Raw genomic sequence first — 16,470 nt, forward strand, 5'->3', positions numbered from 1 at the left:
CAGTATCAAACTTGGCTCTGCCAGGGCTCCCCCAGGACGCGGTGAGAACACGGTGGATGCAGAACGGGGTACGTGAAACCATTAGACAGAAGTCACGCCACCTTTAGCCCTAAGGCGCAGGCCGCTGAGGGCCAGCGTGTGCACGGCTCCCTAAGGCTGATCCACCCCGCTGCCAGCTTCTGGTCCCGCACGGAGGTGGGCGGCGGTCACGGACACAGCGCGGAGGTCGGGCTACCACCGCCCGCGGGTCCAGCAGAGCCTTCTGCACTCTCTGCGACACCGCCTGGATGGAGCCCAAAATTTGGACGTCGTTTGAACAGCGACCCGTAACTCCCCAGCCGCTCCGCTCAGGGCGGCGGGCGCGGGGTCGCCTCCCAATGAAGGCGGGGCCTCTGGGTACCTAGAGCGGAGAGGGGCGGGCCCCGCCCGGGGCTCGCGGGCGTCCTCCGGCCGGCGGGGCGGAGCCCGGGCCGTAGCGTGGGCGCTTCAGGGTGCGGCGGGCTAGTGCTTCCGTGGGAGTGGGGGCGCGGGCGGCAGCGGTCCGGGCCCCGGTGTGGGCGGGGCCCCCTGCCGGGCGCCGCCCCCTGCCGGGCACCGCCCCCTGCCGGGCGCCGCCCCCTGCCGGGCGCCTCTGTGGGGACTGAGCGGCAGGGGGCTGGTTCTCTGAAGGGCCGGGGCTGGCTGGCTGGGGCGGGGGAGCTGCGGGGTGGGTTCGGGGTAGGGCGGGGTCTCTGTGGGCGGGGCCGAGGTGGCGGGGCCGCCCTGTGAGGCCAAGGACGCGGGCGTTTTAGGTCTTGGTCTGGAAGTTTTGGCGAATACTGACAGCCTCCGTGCAACGAAGGGACGCGAGCTATGGGTGAGGACGCCTTGTTCAGGGCCTCTCAGACCCGAGTGGGAGGGAGAAGCACCCCGCCCACTCACCTACTTGGGGTCTCGGGGGTCAGGAAGGCTGACGGAGGGACGATCGCCGTGCCCGCCGCCCTCCTGGGGTCCAATCTACTTCGCGGTCAGTTGGGAGCGGGCTGAGCACGTCCGGCGGAAGTGGGGCGGAGGGGGACACGGTCGAACGTGGCCCCTCTGGGTTCTGGGAGCCGCAGACAGGGTAGGAAGCGCACCGGCGTTTGGGGGGTGCGGGTCTGCAACCGCGCGGGGAGCGACAGCGGGGTAGGTCAGATGTGGACAGTGAGTTGGCGCCCTGACCAGAGTAGGACACAGCGTGGTGCCCGGTGTCAGAGCTGGGGTTGCGCCAGATCGTCGCTCCAGATCTCCCTCCCTGCGCGACCTTGGGCCTGTACTGCCCCTCCGTGTGCCTCAGTTTCCTGTTCTGCGACAGGGGAAAATGCTGGTCCACGTAACTGGGAAGATGTGGGGAACGGGAATAACTCAGTTCGCCCTCAGTAAAGCCCGAGAAAACGTGGCAATTATAATTCTGTTCACTCCAGTTTTACAAAAAAGAAAACCGATGCTGGGTTTTGTTAACTTTGCCCAAGGTCACACAGCCAGCAAGCGTCAGAGCCCAGACCTAGCAAGCCCCCAGGCTATTCTAGAAAGTTCCGTGGTGACGCCCTCCCAAGGCTTCCCTCACCTGTGTATCTTTCTGTCCTCGGGGGTCCCCACACCCGCGCCTGGCTCTCTCCACGTAGCTACCTGGGGGCCGCGCGGGGATCCGGGCCCCTGGGGAGGGCTTCAGCTGCCCTGAACACTCGGGGCCCCATGAGGGCCTGGGACGTGCTGGCCTCAACCGAGAGCGTTGCTCTGTCTTTCAGGTCTGTTCTCAGAGCTGAAGTTGGCTGTGCCCTGGGGCCACATTGCAGCCAAAGCCTGGGGCTCCCCCAAGGGCCGCCCGGTTCTCTGCCTGCACGGCTGGCTGGACAACGCCAACTCCTTCGACAGACTCATCCCTCTTCTCCCCAGAGGTGGGGCTGGGGCTGAGGGAAGTTGACCGCCAGGGGGCAGGGTACAGGGGGACAAGGAGAAGGAGATGGCCGACTTAGACGCCTTCCCCTCCCCTCTCATCCCTGTCCTAGACTTGTATTACGTTGCCATGGACTTCAGGGGTCATGGGCTCTCGTCCCATTTCGGCCCAGGTCTTTGCTGTCACTTTCAAAACTTTGTGAGTGAGACCCGAAGAGTCGTGGAGGGTGAGTAAGAGGCTGAGTACCAGCGTGCGGGGGGTGGCACCCCCTCTCACCGCTGGAGTGGGGTGCGGTATCACGAGCAACGGGGCCTGGCAGGGGCCTGGAGCGGGTCCCAGTCCTGCCAGGACCCCGGGTGACGCTGGGCGAGGTGCGGAGGGCGGCCAAGAAGAGCGCGCTTCCTCCTGTGGCTTCCACCCCTGCAGTGCAGCTGGCACCCTCTGATCTGGTCTCCTGAGGGGCGGCCCTGATGCTGGGGAGGGAATTCCCAAGTCCAGGGCCTGCAAGACCGAGGGAGGGGATGGCTGGGCCCCTGCCGACCTGGCTGTGTGTGCTTTCAGCCTTGAAGTGGAAGCGTTTCTCCATCCTGGGCCACAGTTTTGGTGAGTACACTTCGTCCAGGACCTGGCTGGGGTCCTGCAGGGGGCGGCGAGGGCGGGGCAGGCGTCCGGAGACAGGTTCCCTTCGGCTGCACTTCTGCAGATTTTAAGGAGAGATGAGGGTGTTCCTTAGACACTGACATTTGGACCCTGTGGCCCCGGGCCTCAGGCAGCTCCCCTGAGGCACACAGGGGACACTGGGGAGCCGTCTCCCAATTTGACGTGGGAAATCTGCCTCCTCGGTGGTCAGGTCTGATGAAGGGGCCACCTGGCCCAGCGGGGGAGCCCCAAGTACGACACCACATACTGGGCCCCATCCACTGGTGGGAGAGGGGAGCCAGGCCCCCTGCCTGACGGTGGGTCAGCCCCTGGAGGAAGTCCTAGTCGGGCTTTGATTTCAGGGGCGCGGTGGGGATATAGTGCCACCGTTGTTTTGTCTCCTAGGTGGCTTCGTGGGTGGAATGGTGAGTGGACGGCTCTGCAGTGATCACCTCTGGCCACCGTGGGTGCTCCTCCATGTGGGGCGGGGAGAACCGGAGGACGAGGGGGAGTTACCTGGGACAGGAAGGGCCTCCTCTCAGTCTCGAGTCTCAAGTGGGCGTTTGGTTGGCTAGCACCAGCGCGCTTTGTAGACTGCAGTAGTAATCACTGTGGCGAACAGGTTCCCCAGAATCCCGCCACTGCCGGGGTTTGGAGCAGCTGCTGGGCGAGGACTAAGGCGGAGAGGAGAGGAGGTGCCCTGAAGGGACAGAGGAGTCTTGGTCAGGCCTGTGGGTCAGCCCGCCTGCCCCAGCCTGAGAGGTGTTTCAGGAAACAGCAGAGCCAAGTCTCAGTCCCTTTCCTTCCAGTTTCTCTCCTCTTGATCCTGTCTTCTGGTAGCTTTTTTTTTTTTTTTAAGACTTTATATATTTATTTTTAGTGAAGGGAAGTGAGGCAGAAAAACAGGGAGAGAAAAATTAATGTGTCTTTGCATTTCATGTGTCCCCTACTGGGGACCTGGCCTGTGACCCAGGTATGTGCCCTGACTGGGAATCGAACCGGCCACCCTTTGATTCGCAGGCCGGTGCTCAATCCACTGAGCCACACCAGCCAGAGCTCATTCTGTCTGCTTTGTTATCCGTCAGTTTTCCTGTGTCTTTCCTGAGATGGTGGATGAACTTATCATGTTGGACTCGTTGCCGTTTGCCCTGGACACTAATGTAAGAATGGGGACTGTCCCTGGGGGAGAGCCAGGTCCCAGGTATGGCCCAGGACAGTGTCTCTTTTGGTGGATACGGAGGTGCCGGGAGGAGGTGCAAGACAGTTGTTGAGGGGAATGAGCCCCCCACCAACACAGGAAACAGACTTTACTGCTTACACCCCTCAGAGTTCGCAGGGAACGGGACCCAGGGGCCAGCTCCAACATCCTGTCATTCTGTTCCCGAGTGCCCAGCCTTTCTCGTTGTGACGCCACTCCTCCATCAGTTCCTTTTTCTCATGTGTGAAGTGACCACATATCCCTGAGGGCAGGAAGCATGGCTGTCCTTGCTATCACCACATGCCCACTCCTGGCACACAGCAAGTGCTCCGTAAATGTGGGACGAACAGGCAGATAATCCGTGGGACGTTACAAGGACCCAGTCAGAAGCGTGGCTGCCACTCTCGCTTTTTTATCTGTTTCACCACTGAGTAGAGGACTCCGTGCCGCCGGGGCGGGGGCAGCCCTCCAGGTGGAGGGGTCGATCTGTGTGTTTGCTCCTCCCTGTTTTCTGTACTCTCTGGCAGTGGACCTTGGACAGGTCCCGGTCATCCCAGAGTGAGCAGGGCTGGAAAGGGGCACATGCGGGGGTGAGCGGGAGACCCCTGAAGGGCACCCCCTCTGCCAGTCTCCCTGCCGCCTTTTGGAGTCGTGGCATTCGTTAAACCAGATGAAATGGGCAACCCCGGATGGTTCCTGACTTATGGACCCTAATACCGCACCTTTGCAAGCAATTGACCATTGTTGGAGGGTTCCTTTCTGCTCCTTCGACCAACCTTGCCCCTCCAGCTGTCCCCCAACAGGCAGGGCTGGGGTGGCTGTGACTGAAGCAGACATCAGGCTCGGGGCCCCGGGGCTAAGTAGCAGGGCTGAGCCTGTGCAACCCGTCATTGGGTCCACTGGGTCGGCATGGATGGCCAAGGGCTGCTGAGGGCAGAGCCAGGGGCTGGGGGAGGGGCCGGGCCCCTTGGCCTGCAGCGGGGAGCCCCACCCACCCAGCAGCACCTCGAATACTTAGGAAGTGGACAACCTGCTGACCTACAAGCGGAAAGCGATCGAGCACACGCTGCAGCTGGACGCGGCTGCCAAGAAGCCCCCCCGCGTGCTCAGCCTGGAGGAGACTCTGCAGAGGTGGGTGCCATGGGGGTCACCGGGGAAGCTTCGGTCGCAAATCCACACCGAAGCTGTTTCTCTCTGTGCCCACCCTGGGCATCAGGTTCCCTGGCAAGATCGCAACTTTATCTGATTCTCCCTCTCAGTCTCCCCAGTGTGTACCACGCCCTTCGCCCGTCTCCTCGCCCGCTCCGGCCCCCTTCCCTGCCCTTCCCCAGCCCCCTCCTTCCAGCCCTTTGCTTCCCTCTGCTGCTCCTGCCTGTACCTCTCTCAGGCACCTTGCTCACCTCCCCCGCCTCCTTGGACCTCAGCCAGCTGGCACGGCCTCTGGACGCCTGTCCTGGCGCCCCGTCCCTGCCCTGTAGGTAATCTCAGGTCTGCGGGTGGCGAGCACAGCTGCTTCCCCTCATCTGTCCCTCCAGCACCTGTCAGTGCCTGGTAGTCAGGGCTCTATAAATATTCGCTGTGTAAAGGAATGAAACACCCGCCGACCCCACAGATGTGACCATCGCTCCCACTCATGCCTGCGTCCTTGTGGGGCGGCCTTCCTTCTGCTGCCCTCCTCTCCTTCCCCTCTGGCCCCTCCCGACCCGGGCATTGAGCACCTTCCTGTCTCCCCCAGACTCCTGAAGGCCAACACCCAACTGGGAGAGGAGTGTGGGAAAATCCTCCTGCAGAGAGGAACCACACGAGTGGCCACAGGTAAGAGGTCACCGTCCAAGGTCCCGCTCGTTGGCACTGTTCTTGCTGAGGACGGGAACGACTAGGCTTGCCCTGGTGCAGCATTGACACTGAGTGCCTTGCAGTCCGTCTCTCGTTTCATGCTCCTCCTACGCTCTCCTCAGCCCACTGAGTGCAAGAGAAACAGAGGCTCGGAAAGGCCAAGGGACTTGCGTCAGGGGACGGTGCTGCCCGTCCCCGGAACCGTGTCCTGTGGGAGCTTGGTCAGGCGTCTTGGGACTAACTGTGGGGGAATGTCGCAGCCTTGCTTCAGGGCAGCGTCAGGCCCGGCCCTCTGTGCTTTGCTTCCCGAGACGTGCAATCTGGAAGCCTTTTGCAAGGGTGCGCTCTGTGCCGACCCCGAGGGAGGCTGACTGTGACCTCGGTTCATAAAGTGCTGAGGAGGTAGGGGTCAAAGCCCAGCTGCCAGCCTGAGGCAGAGGGCAGTGGCGGGGACTGTGGCCCCGGCAGCCAGGGGTTGCCCGTGTGTACACGGGTCTAGTCTGGCCAGAAGCTCTACGTGCTCAGGAGAAGCCAGAGATCTGCTGTGTTGCATCATTTCCCTGAAAATGGCAGCACGCTATGCGGGCAGATGCACCAGATGGTACCCTTGACTGTTTGAGCCTCAGCGGCCTGTTTGGGACGAGCTGGGCAGGACAGTCTTATCGTCCCTGAGCTTCTGTCTGCCCCTCCCTGCAAGTCTGTCTTGAAAAGAGGAGGTCCAGGGCAGGGGGCTGTGGGATCAGGCTTCCTGATGCCCCGACACAGGGGGCAGCCCAGAGGGGCCCCAGGAGCGGAAAGAGGTGGGCTAACCCAGAATAAGGCAGGGCCCCAGCCAGGCATGGAGGCCCATTAGGCCGGGCCTGGTCACGTGCAATAGGGAGCGCAGACCCTGAGCCATGTGTCTGGGGGAGTTGGGGAGAATGGAGGGAGGGTGAAGGTTGGGGTGGGCGGAGCGGGCAGTTGGCTAGGTCACTGTGTTGGCCCCCGGGCTAACCTAAAAGAAGAAGAGCGGGCTCCCTGACACTACGGGGCGTGGGGTGGGTAATGCTGGCAGAGCCGGTGTCCCGGGCTGCCCCCAGGCCTTTCCTTGAGGCCTCCCAGCCCCCGCTGCTTCCGGAGCAGGGTGGTGGGCTGGGACACACGCCGCAGTCACCCAGCCAGCCTCCCCCCTCCGAGCCCTGCACTCACTTCCTGGGGCTGCCATTATAAAGTCCCACTGACGGGAGGCCTGAGTCCCTCTCAGACCTGGAGGCTACGGAGCCAGGCGGGGTGTTGGCAGGACTGTGACAGACGCTGTTGAGGCATCTTTCCTAGCTTCTGGTGGCCTCAGGCGTTCCCCGGCTTGTGTGCACTCTCCCCCGTCTGCGCCCAGGGCGAGGGGAGAGCTAGCCCGGTGGACGGGGCGGGGCAGGGAGGGCTCCGGCTGTGGGCAGAGCTCGAAGCTTAATCTTCAGTGCAACGGGCTGGCTGGGCCTGGTGGAGAAGGTGACTTTTGGGCACAGCAGAGTGGCGCTGGTGAGGGAGCTGGTCTCAGCGCAATCCAGGGGGACGGTGATGCAGGTAAGGGAGCTGCCAGGAAAGGCTGGGAAAGGCTGGAGGCTGGTGCTTGATCACTGGACTCGACTGGGGTGGCAGAAACCAGCAGGCGGTGAGCCAGGGTGGAGAGGGGCCAGGGCCTTATCTGCTCTCTTACCTGCACCCTGTCTCAACGCTGGCCTAGGCATCTGGAAACAAGGGTGATGTGTTGGCGTGAAGGTGTGGGAACCCAGCTCTCGTTGGGGTTCCCAAATGGGTGACAAAGGACAGTTGTGTGTCGGGATCCAGCCCTGCATCCTGCCTACTTGGGGGTGCAAGCAGAGTTTCTTTGGCTTGTCAAGTAAAAAAGTCTGGCTAGTGGGAAATTGAATAGGTTGTTCATCCTTAAGACTTTAATTTTTTTAAATTGATTTTCACGACGGATAGGAAGACAGAGAAACATCCATCTGTTCTTCCACTTACTAGTGTACTCATTGGCAATCTTCTATGTACCCTGACCCAGGGTCGAACCTACAACCTTGGCATATTGGAACAACACTCTAACCAACTGAGTTACCCTGCCAGAGGCACCTGTTCATGTTTAAAATAGAAAAGTTTTATGTAATAGTGGAGATTTCGGGTTTCTTTTGAAAAATGGGAAGACCTGGCCACACATGGTGCATGTCCCACAGGCAGCTGGCAGGCACTTGACCGCCATGCGCTGGCTCTGCTGGCCCTCGCACCCCTGAACTTGCGGGCCCCAGCACAGGACATGGGAGCCAGCAGGTTCAAGTGCTTCCTGAGGTTTGTTCTCTTCCATTGGAGCTTGGGCCTCCTCTGTGGTCCCAAAGCCTCAGTGCTTTCTCAATAAGGAAACCGGGGCCAGGGCAGGAGGACCCAGGCCCTTCCGTCCCATTTCATAGGCCCATTCTGGACTCATGTCACCCTTTCAGTCACACATTCGACAAGTCAGTCAGGACCGCGGTCCCGGGCAGGCTGCGTGTTCCTGCTGGGACGAGAGGGTGGGCGCACCAGCCCTGCACCCCTGGAGTGGGCCTGGGGCTCGGGGCACACACGGTAACCAAGTCACCACTCACATGGTTACCTCGCCTGGGAGAGGGGCCCAAGGAGAGGGAATCACGGCCAGCGCAGTGACGCGGAGGTGACGGCATGCAGACCATTCCAGACCCAGGGGCGGGCACTCCAGAAGTCCTCCCTGTGGACAGAGGGAGCCCGTGCAGCCGATCCATATCCAGGAGCCCTGAGGGAGGGGAGAGTGGCTGCCCAGGAGGGAAGGGGGTGCAGGCGGCATGTGGCAGGGCCCGGTGACCTGCTGTTGGTTGATGGTCGGTTGTGGCGTCTGTTCCAAAAGCAGAGGGATGTACTTGGAGGGTGTTAGCGGGAGGGTGGGGTGGTGGGGAGGCCCCGATCAATTTGGCATTTCCAGACGCACCCAGCCCACCTGACTGTCCCCACTCCTGGTGAATTGAGGGTTCAGGTTGCCCTAGTAGTCTGACCAACTGGCTGTAAACTGGGCTCCCATGACAACTCTCGTTTTCAATATGCTAGAATGGCTCACAGAACTCAGGAAAACCATTTCTTTTTATTTGCACGCGTTGATTAGGAAGGACACAACTGGGGACCATTGAGATGGAAGATGCCAAGGGCAACGGCATGGGGGAAGGGCACGCGGCCTCCATGGCCTCCTGGCGCCCTCCCCCAGCACCACCTTCCCAGCCCCTCCGGGTGGCTCCCTACCCAGATCATTTCCCGTAGTTCAGGGATTTTTATGGAGGTTTAGTTTCGCAGCCTTGAGTGATGTTTCAGATTGACGGTTAACTCAATCTCCAGCCCCTGTCCCCTCCCCAGAGGACTGGCTTGATATTTCTGGTGACCACCCCCATCCTGAAACCAGAACATTTCAGAAAATATTCGGGGCTTTGTGTCAGGAACTGGGCTCAGAGACCAAGTATTAGGACAAAAGATGCTCCTAGTACTTGGGACCATTTACACAATTAACACAGTTTTTAGGAGCTCTCTCCGGGAGACACAGACAACTACCATGTACATTTCTTATATCACATTATCACAGCCTCTAAAAATCGGCTGTGGCAGGAGAGAGGGCAGTCTAGGGTTCCGATAGTAACTCCTGTGTCCAAAATTATTTTCTTACACAATGAACTTTTCAGGGATTTTGAAACCCTTGGCGTCCAGCAGGGCTGGGGCAGAGCCCCCATCCAGCCTGGGCCCAGCCTGGCCTCCCTCCTCCCTGCCTTCTCAGGAAACAGGTGCTGACACCTGCCCCCCACGTGGGCACTGAGGGAATTACAAGGCGCGCCAGTGGGCAAGGCCTGCCGCGCTCAGTTCGGGGAATCAGAAACTGAGGAAAGGACTGAGCACGAACAGCTTCCCCACTTGCCCTGATGTCTGGTAGACTGCTGGGCTCCTTAATGATGTCTGTGCCGGCACACTGGTCTCGCAAACAGTTCCTGCCTCTCACAGGGGAGGCACATAGGAAAGAAGTAAAGCGCTGGCCAGTGGGGCCCAGGGTCCCCTCACCCAGACAGGAGACGCTGAGGCCACTGTCTGACTTCTCTTTCAGGTGTAGTGATGAACAGAGACCGAAGGATGGATTTGGTGAGTGCCTCTGGCTTTCTGCTTCCTCCACCAGTCTCTTTTTTTTCTTTTTGATGGTGGCAAAATACACACAGCATAATATTTACCATCCTAAGCCATTCCTTAGTGTACAATGCAGTGGCACTATTTATGCAAACATCTCCACCCCATAAGTTTACATTGTCCCCAATATAAACCCGTTACCCAGGAAACACTATCGCCCCATCTCCCTGCGCTGGGCCAGAGCAGCCACCCTCCAGCTTTCTGTCCAACTTTGCCTGTTCTAGGGACCTGATACAGTAGGATCATGCAGTGTGTGGCCTTTGTGTCTGGCTGCTTTTACTGAGATCATGTTTCCACGGTTTCTCCATGTGGCAGAAGTCACTTCTTTTATGGCTGAAAAACACCCACTGCACGGCCGTGCCGTTCATCCCTCGGTGGACACACTCGTTTTACCTTTCGGCCGCTGTGAACACGGCCGCTGTGAACGCAGGTTGCACGTTACTGGTCTGAGTCCACCTGTCAACTCCGTTGGATACAGAGCTCTTGAGTGGAATGGCTGGATCTCATGATAACCCTGTTTACCCTTCTGAGAAACCACCCACGTTTCCCAGGTGGCCGCACCATTTCACATTCCCTCCACAATGGTCACGCGTTCCAGTTTCTTCACATCCGTGTGAACACTTGTTTTTTCTGTTTTTAACTTTCATTGTGTTGGGCGTGAAGTGGTGTGTGGCCTCTTTGGAATCATTGGTCTCCTAGTGGCCGGGGCTGGGGCGGATTCCTGAAGTCCAGAAGTGTCCCCACGGGGGCGGGCTGGCGCTGCCCCTGCCCCTGCAAGGAAGGCAAGATGGCCATGGCCGGGCGCTGGCCCCGCTGCCCATGCCCCGCTGCCTCCAGTGTGTGTGCTCAGTCCACACTGTAGCCCTGGAGGCAGGAGCTCTAGTCCCCCACACGTGACGGCGAGGAAACTAGGCTGACACACCGCGGCCTGCGAGGGCTTCACACCTGCCTAACTGGAAAGACAAACCCCTCTGCATGCAGGTGCCCGAAGAGCAAAATATAAAAGTCCACCCGTCCTCAGCCCGCTGCAAGCAGACTTGCCTGTGAGTAGAAGCGGAGACTCTTGGTTCAGGGACCCCTTTTTTGGTCGTTTCTTTAGGTTTTTGCATACACGGTTGCAAATGCTTAAATGGTTTCGGTGCAAGGGCAGTGGGAGCCCCTACGGCGGCTGGCAGCAGGGAGGGGTGTGCTCAGTAACAGCGGTCCCCAGCCTTTTTGGCACCAGGGGCCTGAGCTCAGCAGGCACTGTGAGCAAAGCTCCCCAGCTGGACACTCCCCTCCAGCTGCATGGCCAGGTCCCGGTCAGCAGTTTCTGAGAGCAGGTGGGAACTGTGCTGGGCCCAGGGCTGGGGAAGGAGGTTCCGCCGACTTCCTGCCGCTTGCTGCACAGGTAGAGTCTGGGTGGTGTCTATTGATGGAGCTCCTTTTGTGAAGACCAAAGGGGACAGGGGCTGGATAACAAGGGGCCTTTGAAACCAGCCGCCAGCGTGGAGATCTGGAGGTGCAGAAACTCAGCCCTGTCTCCCTCACAGAGGCTGTGTGACCCTGGGCAAGGCGCTTACCCTCTCTGAGCCACAGCTGACGTGCATGCAAAGGAAGCACATCCCATCATTCCTTCGTTGTTCCCCCGTGATAGTAACAAATGAGCTGCCTCTGTGGGGCTGCTGTGAAGACTGGCAAAGTGCTGTCACCTCAGGCGCCCACAGACGGTGCTATTGCTCAACTGTTCCCGAGGGTGAAATGCTTTGCCCATGCGTGACACTGTCATTACAGGCAGGCATCTCGGGACATCCAGAGCTGTGGCCCTGAGCCAGGCTTGGCCCTGAGGCCTGGACCACGGCATCAGCCAAGGGGACAGGAATGTCTGAGTTTTGTTTTTGATCCAACTGGGATTTGTTCTTAACAGTGGTGTCAGGTGGGAGCATTTCAGATCTTGCTCCTCGAGAGACATCTTCAGTTTGGCTCAAATAAACTTATGAAACTTAACAAACAAAAAACAAAAACCAAACCCACAAAAACAAACACAAATCGTGTGAGGTAGGTGTGAGGTGCCAGATGAACAGCCGGCAGGTCCTCCCAACCACTGAGGCCCACACGCTGCGGTCTGTCTTCTGCATGCTGACCCAGGGGCCGGAGCTTGTTGCAGTCCCAGCCAGTGGGGTCGTGAAGGTCCCTGGAGGGAAAGCTGTCCTCCGGGAGCGTCCCTGCAGGGCCCCTGGCCTGACCCACGTCACTCTCCAGGCAGCAATGTGGTTGGTTTTTTGGTGGTGAGGGAACATTCGTAGATGCTCATTCCACCTCCTGGGACGCCGGTGAACCACAGTGCCTGACAAATGTTAACTGAGGGTCTGACTGAGCCCTAAAGCCAGAGAGCCCAGTTCTGGCAGAAGGTAGTAAAGCAAGAGACCGAGAGGCCCAGAGCAGGGGTGCAGAGCACCAGGTTGGGAGCCAGGCCGGAGGTCCATCTTGGCGCCACCTCCTGTCAGCTGTTGACTACGCATTCACATGGCATGTTGATGTCCACTCAAGGCCTTAGAGAGGGGATGGGAGGATGAGACGACCGCAAAAACACCTCTGTGCAAGAGATACATCGACTGGTTGCCTCTCGCCTGCCCCCAGGCCAGTGCCCCGACTGGGATGCAAACCAGAGACCTTTTAGTTCGCAGGCTGGCGCCCCACCCACCGAGCCACACCAGCCTGGGGGCCGTCCAGTTTAATCCGGACATGACCACTGGCCCCGGTGGGCCACTCCCACCCGGTAACCAACCTCGGGCTGGTCTGATCTTTTCCTTAAGCTGTGTGCTCAGCCCTGAGGGGCGGTAACAGGGAGCATGTCTGTGTCTTTGGTAAATCTCAGTTCATCTGGCCTCCTGGACACGGGAACCTGTTTCTGGCAGAGCACCCAGGGTATTTTAACCTGAGGAACAGGAAGGGACTGGGAGGGGTTCACTTTTAGAGAAATGGGAAGGGAGGGAGAGGTAGAGAAAAATAGATGATGTGCAAGAAAGAGATCCATTGGTCGCTTGCCCCTCGCACGCCCTTAACTGGGGGCCTGTACTGCAAGCCACGCATGTGGCCTGACTGGGAATCCAAGCAGAGACCTTTCAGTTCGTGGGCCGACACTAAATCCACTGAGCCACACCAGCTGGGAAAGTCAGTCTTGAATTAACCCACTGAATACGACTGACCCTCCTGTCAGGCTGCGAGCTGAGCCACGGACACAGAAGAAATTCTGCTGCCCTGGGTGTCCTCAGAGCAAGCAGCACAGCTCAATACAAGGACAGTGGGAGCCTCATGTAATTTCAAATCTCCAGTAGCCATATTCAAGGTGTAAAAATGGAACAGGGGAAGTAACTTTCGACATTTTTAACTCAAAGCATGCAAGATATTACCATCTGAGCTTGAAATCAATATAAAACATGCGAACCGAGGGGTTGCAACCCAAATACCAGCAGGGGCGTTTGCCTGGTGTGCATGCCAAGGGCCCGGCTGGGGGGGTAGGAGAGGCAACTGATCGATGTCTCCATCCCTTTCAGAAAACAACATGATTAAGATAGTTGACATTTTTTCACACGAAGTCTTCTAAGTCCACCATGTGATTTACAGGGCGGTGCCTCCCAACCTGGACCAGCTCCTTTTTCAACACTCAATAGTCACGTGTGGTTCCCGGTCACTGTGAGAGACAGCAGAGACCTGAACTCCCTAAATGGTCATAAAACAGGGAGACGGGGTGCTCAGAGGCTGATGAGTAAAGTGGCCCAACCAGGCTCCAAAGCCCGCAGGAGAGGTGGGCCCCGCCCCTACAGCAGTGCCTTGTGGTTGGAGTTCACTGTGCTGTCTCCGCAGCTCGAGCATTGCATGGAATTCGTCAGCAGAGAACGGGCTGTCCTCTTCATCAAGAAGCTGCAGGCCCGTGTCCTCCTCATCAAGTAAGTCTGAACCCAGCACCCGAGGAGCTGTGGGCACTGGGGATCTCCAGGTGTCCCTGGCGTGAGGTCCCTAGTTCTCCCAGTGCAAGACCACACTGCTTTTGGGAAACCTCCGGCAGCAGGTTGTGCGGAAGGAGGGCAAAGCGATGGGAGGGCGTGGGCAGCACCGGCCGGGGAGGACTCCACGCTGTTCAGCACAGGACAGTGGAGGGCACCCCAGCCCTCCAGCCCTCCTGGGCCCCTCATGTTCCCAGGCCCAAGCTCCTCCTCTGCCTGCCTTCCCCGCCAGGCCAGCACGCAGCCATTACTATTCCACCCACTCAGGGTCCCTCACAGCCATGAACGTCCTTTAATGTGGCTCAGATGCCACCGCCACTCCACTGCAGCATTCTGGACCATCCACACCCAGGCGGGGCCTGTGACTCCCAAGGACACACCCGTGTTCCTGGTGCTGAGCTCAGGTTTAGAAAACACGGATTCTCTAGGCAAATCCAAACCACTGCACGCCCACGAGGATGGCTGGACTCCAACCGCGAGACACGTGTCGGTCCACAGGTTGGGGAGGAGTCTGAACCCTACACGCCGCTATGGGGCCACTTTGGCAGAGTCCGGCAGTGTCTGGAGCCAGGAAGTCACCACTAGGACCCTCCGGCTCAGCACTTCCACTCCTAGGGGGAGGCCCGACATGTGCACACAAGCGCCCACGATGGCTCAGAGCCACATGGTCATAAGGACCAAAGGTGGAGGCAACCCAAAAGTCTGTCCACAGGACACGAGCAAATGCAGTCTATGCACAGCAGACACGATTCGGCCTCGAAAAGGAGTGGCACAGTGGTACATGGCTGCACACAGACAGACCTTGGGTGCCCGGCGCTCCGTGAGAGCCGCCACCGAAGTCCACACAGCACAGGACTCCGTTCCCGTGCAGGCCCACGCAGGGGAACGGCAGGCAGAGTCCGTCAGTGCCTGTGCGAGAGGCAGCCGTGTGCAAGAGGGAGCGCAAGCGGGGGGTGTGCGCTCTCAGGGGATAGAAAGGTCTGAATCGACGGTGGCTATGGTTGCACCACCGACTGCGCTGCCATGGAATCACCCAGTTAAAGTGGGAGGACTTATCTTGGTTATGCTATTGTTTTCGAAAAGGAAGAAAAGGCGTGGAGTCCGGCCAAACACTGGCTCTGCCCCTCAGTGACAGTGGCCAGAGGAGGCTCCCAGGAGTCTGAGTGTGGGGGGCACCACATGGCTGAATCCCGAATTAAATCTGGGCGCAAGGCACCCGGCTGTGGGCATGGCCGAGGGTAGCCCGGGCCGGGTGGAGGGCGCTGTCCGGAAGCACACCAGAGGTGAACCCTGATTTCTCGTTTTCCAGAGCACTGCAAGGATATTACGATGTGAGGAGAGAGAACGACAATAAAAAGGAGCCTGTGGTTTTCATGGTTGACACGCTAAAATCAGTCCTAAAAGAGGTAGGTGCGGGGCTCACGGTGCCTGGGGCCCAGAGGGGGCAACGGGCCCGCAGGGCTATGCCATGCCGTGTCTGTTCTTGCATTAGGATCCTAGTCTGGCTCAGCCACGGGTCTAACAGGTGACCCCTGGCCCCTTCACCACCCTCCACCCCCAGGAGCTATGAGGCCACACTCAGAGCTGAGGTCACAGGGAACTCAGTGCAGGCGCTCCCCGGCTGACGCTCCCCGTTTCCTGTCCTCACACACCCAGTGGACCAGGCCCTGCACAGCCAGAGGCCATCCCACAATTTTCTAGGGTCCCAGAGGACACATGACCCGTCCCCCGAGTGGGTGTTGGCTGCAGGTCCGGGCGGGCCTCCACGTTGGAGGGCTGGGATGTGTGCTGTCACTTCATCGCCGGGGAGGAGCTGTCATGTTATGCTCTTCATCCACCTGAACACCTGAGCCAGGGGCCTCCGGAGGCACCTCGGCGACCTCAGGCAAGGGAAGCCTGGGCGTGGCTGGCCAGCCAACAGGCGGTGCCCGCCCATCCCGTGGGCGCCCCCCCTGCCCCCCACAGGAACAAGTGTGACCAACTCCTCGTTCTTCTCTCAAGTGGACCTTATGCAATGATCGGCGCTGCCAGCAGCCCCACCACCGGCCCTGAGCTCCGAACTCAGAAAGGCGCAGAGCCCAGGGGTGCACATGGCCCCCCCCAGACCCGGCCTTTCTCACTGAGAGCAGGGGTCTGAGCCGCCCACGGGGCGCAACACAAAGACTGGGGCCCTGGGAGCTCTGGGTCAGTCTGTCACCGTCCCACCACTCACCCTGGGGACACTCCTGCACCAGGGGCAGGCAGCAGAGCCCAGGAAAGCCCCGCCCCCTCTCTCTGGGCCACACCTCACCACCGTTCCCTCCCTTCTCCAGCGGTTCCAGTATGTGGAAGTCCCAGGCAATCACTACGTGCACATGCAGCAGCCCAACCGCGTGGCCGGTGTGGTCAGCTCCTTCTTAGAAAGCGAGGACAGGCTCCAGGCCCAGCTGGAGCCCTTGGCATCAGCTACACAGACACCGAGTTCCCAAGGCCCCTAGCCAGGCCAGGCTTGACAAATCATGACCTGTAAAAGCTGGCAGAGTAGAGGTGCAGGGTGACATTTTTTACTCCCATATGTGGGCAGGGAGGACTGTGTCTTACTTAGGGGTCGCTCTGTATTGCTGCGGATGATCTGCAGGGAGCTGGCAGTGGCCGCAGGAAGGAGGAGCAGGATAGACCCGCCCCCCGCCTGCAGCCCTGCATCCTTTTCCTGCTGAGTCACA

At 59.5% G+C, this 16,470-nt stretch overlaps 1 protein-coding gene across 3 annotated transcripts; it reads left to right on the forward strand.

Annotated features, from left to right (window-relative positions):
* The first annotated feature begins 741 nt into the window (after positions 1–741).
* On the forward strand, positions 742–16,292 carry SERHL2 (serine hydrolase like 2). 3 transcript variants are annotated; one of them, XM_054582475.1, is made up of 12 exons: positions 742–856; positions 1,767–1,916; positions 2,028–2,141; positions 2,477–2,518; positions 2,960–2,979; positions 3,640–3,714; positions 4,771–4,883; positions 5,488–5,567; positions 9,706–9,740; positions 13,629–13,711; positions 15,078–15,174; positions 16,081–16,292. In XM_054582475.1, exons 1-12 carry the CDS (start codon positions 853–855, stop codon positions 16,243–16,245), a joined length of 978 nt encoding a protein of 325 aa, XP_054438450.1. In that variant the 5' UTR covers positions 742–852; the 3' UTR covers positions 16,246–16,292. The 3 variants fall into 3 exon arrangements, with proteins under 3 accessions (XP_054438450.1, XP_054438451.1, XP_054438452.1); XM_054582476.1 differs by lacking the exon at positions 16,081–16,292 and adding an exon at positions 11,838–12,034 and having other exon boundaries at positions 15,078–15,168; XM_054582477.1 differs by lacking the exon at positions 1,767–1,916.
* The last annotated feature ends 178 nt before the right edge of the window (positions 16,293–16,470 follow it).

Source organism: Pteronotus mesoamericanus, unplaced genomic scaffold, assembly GCF_021234165.1.
Source record: "Pteronotus mesoamericanus isolate MK-2021 breed Mesoamerican mustached bat unplaced genomic scaffold, CSHL_Meso_final contig_702, whole genome shotgun sequence".
Taxonomy (NCBI): domain Eukaryota; kingdom Metazoa; phylum Chordata; class Mammalia; order Chiroptera; family Mormoopidae; genus Pteronotus; species Pteronotus mesoamericanus.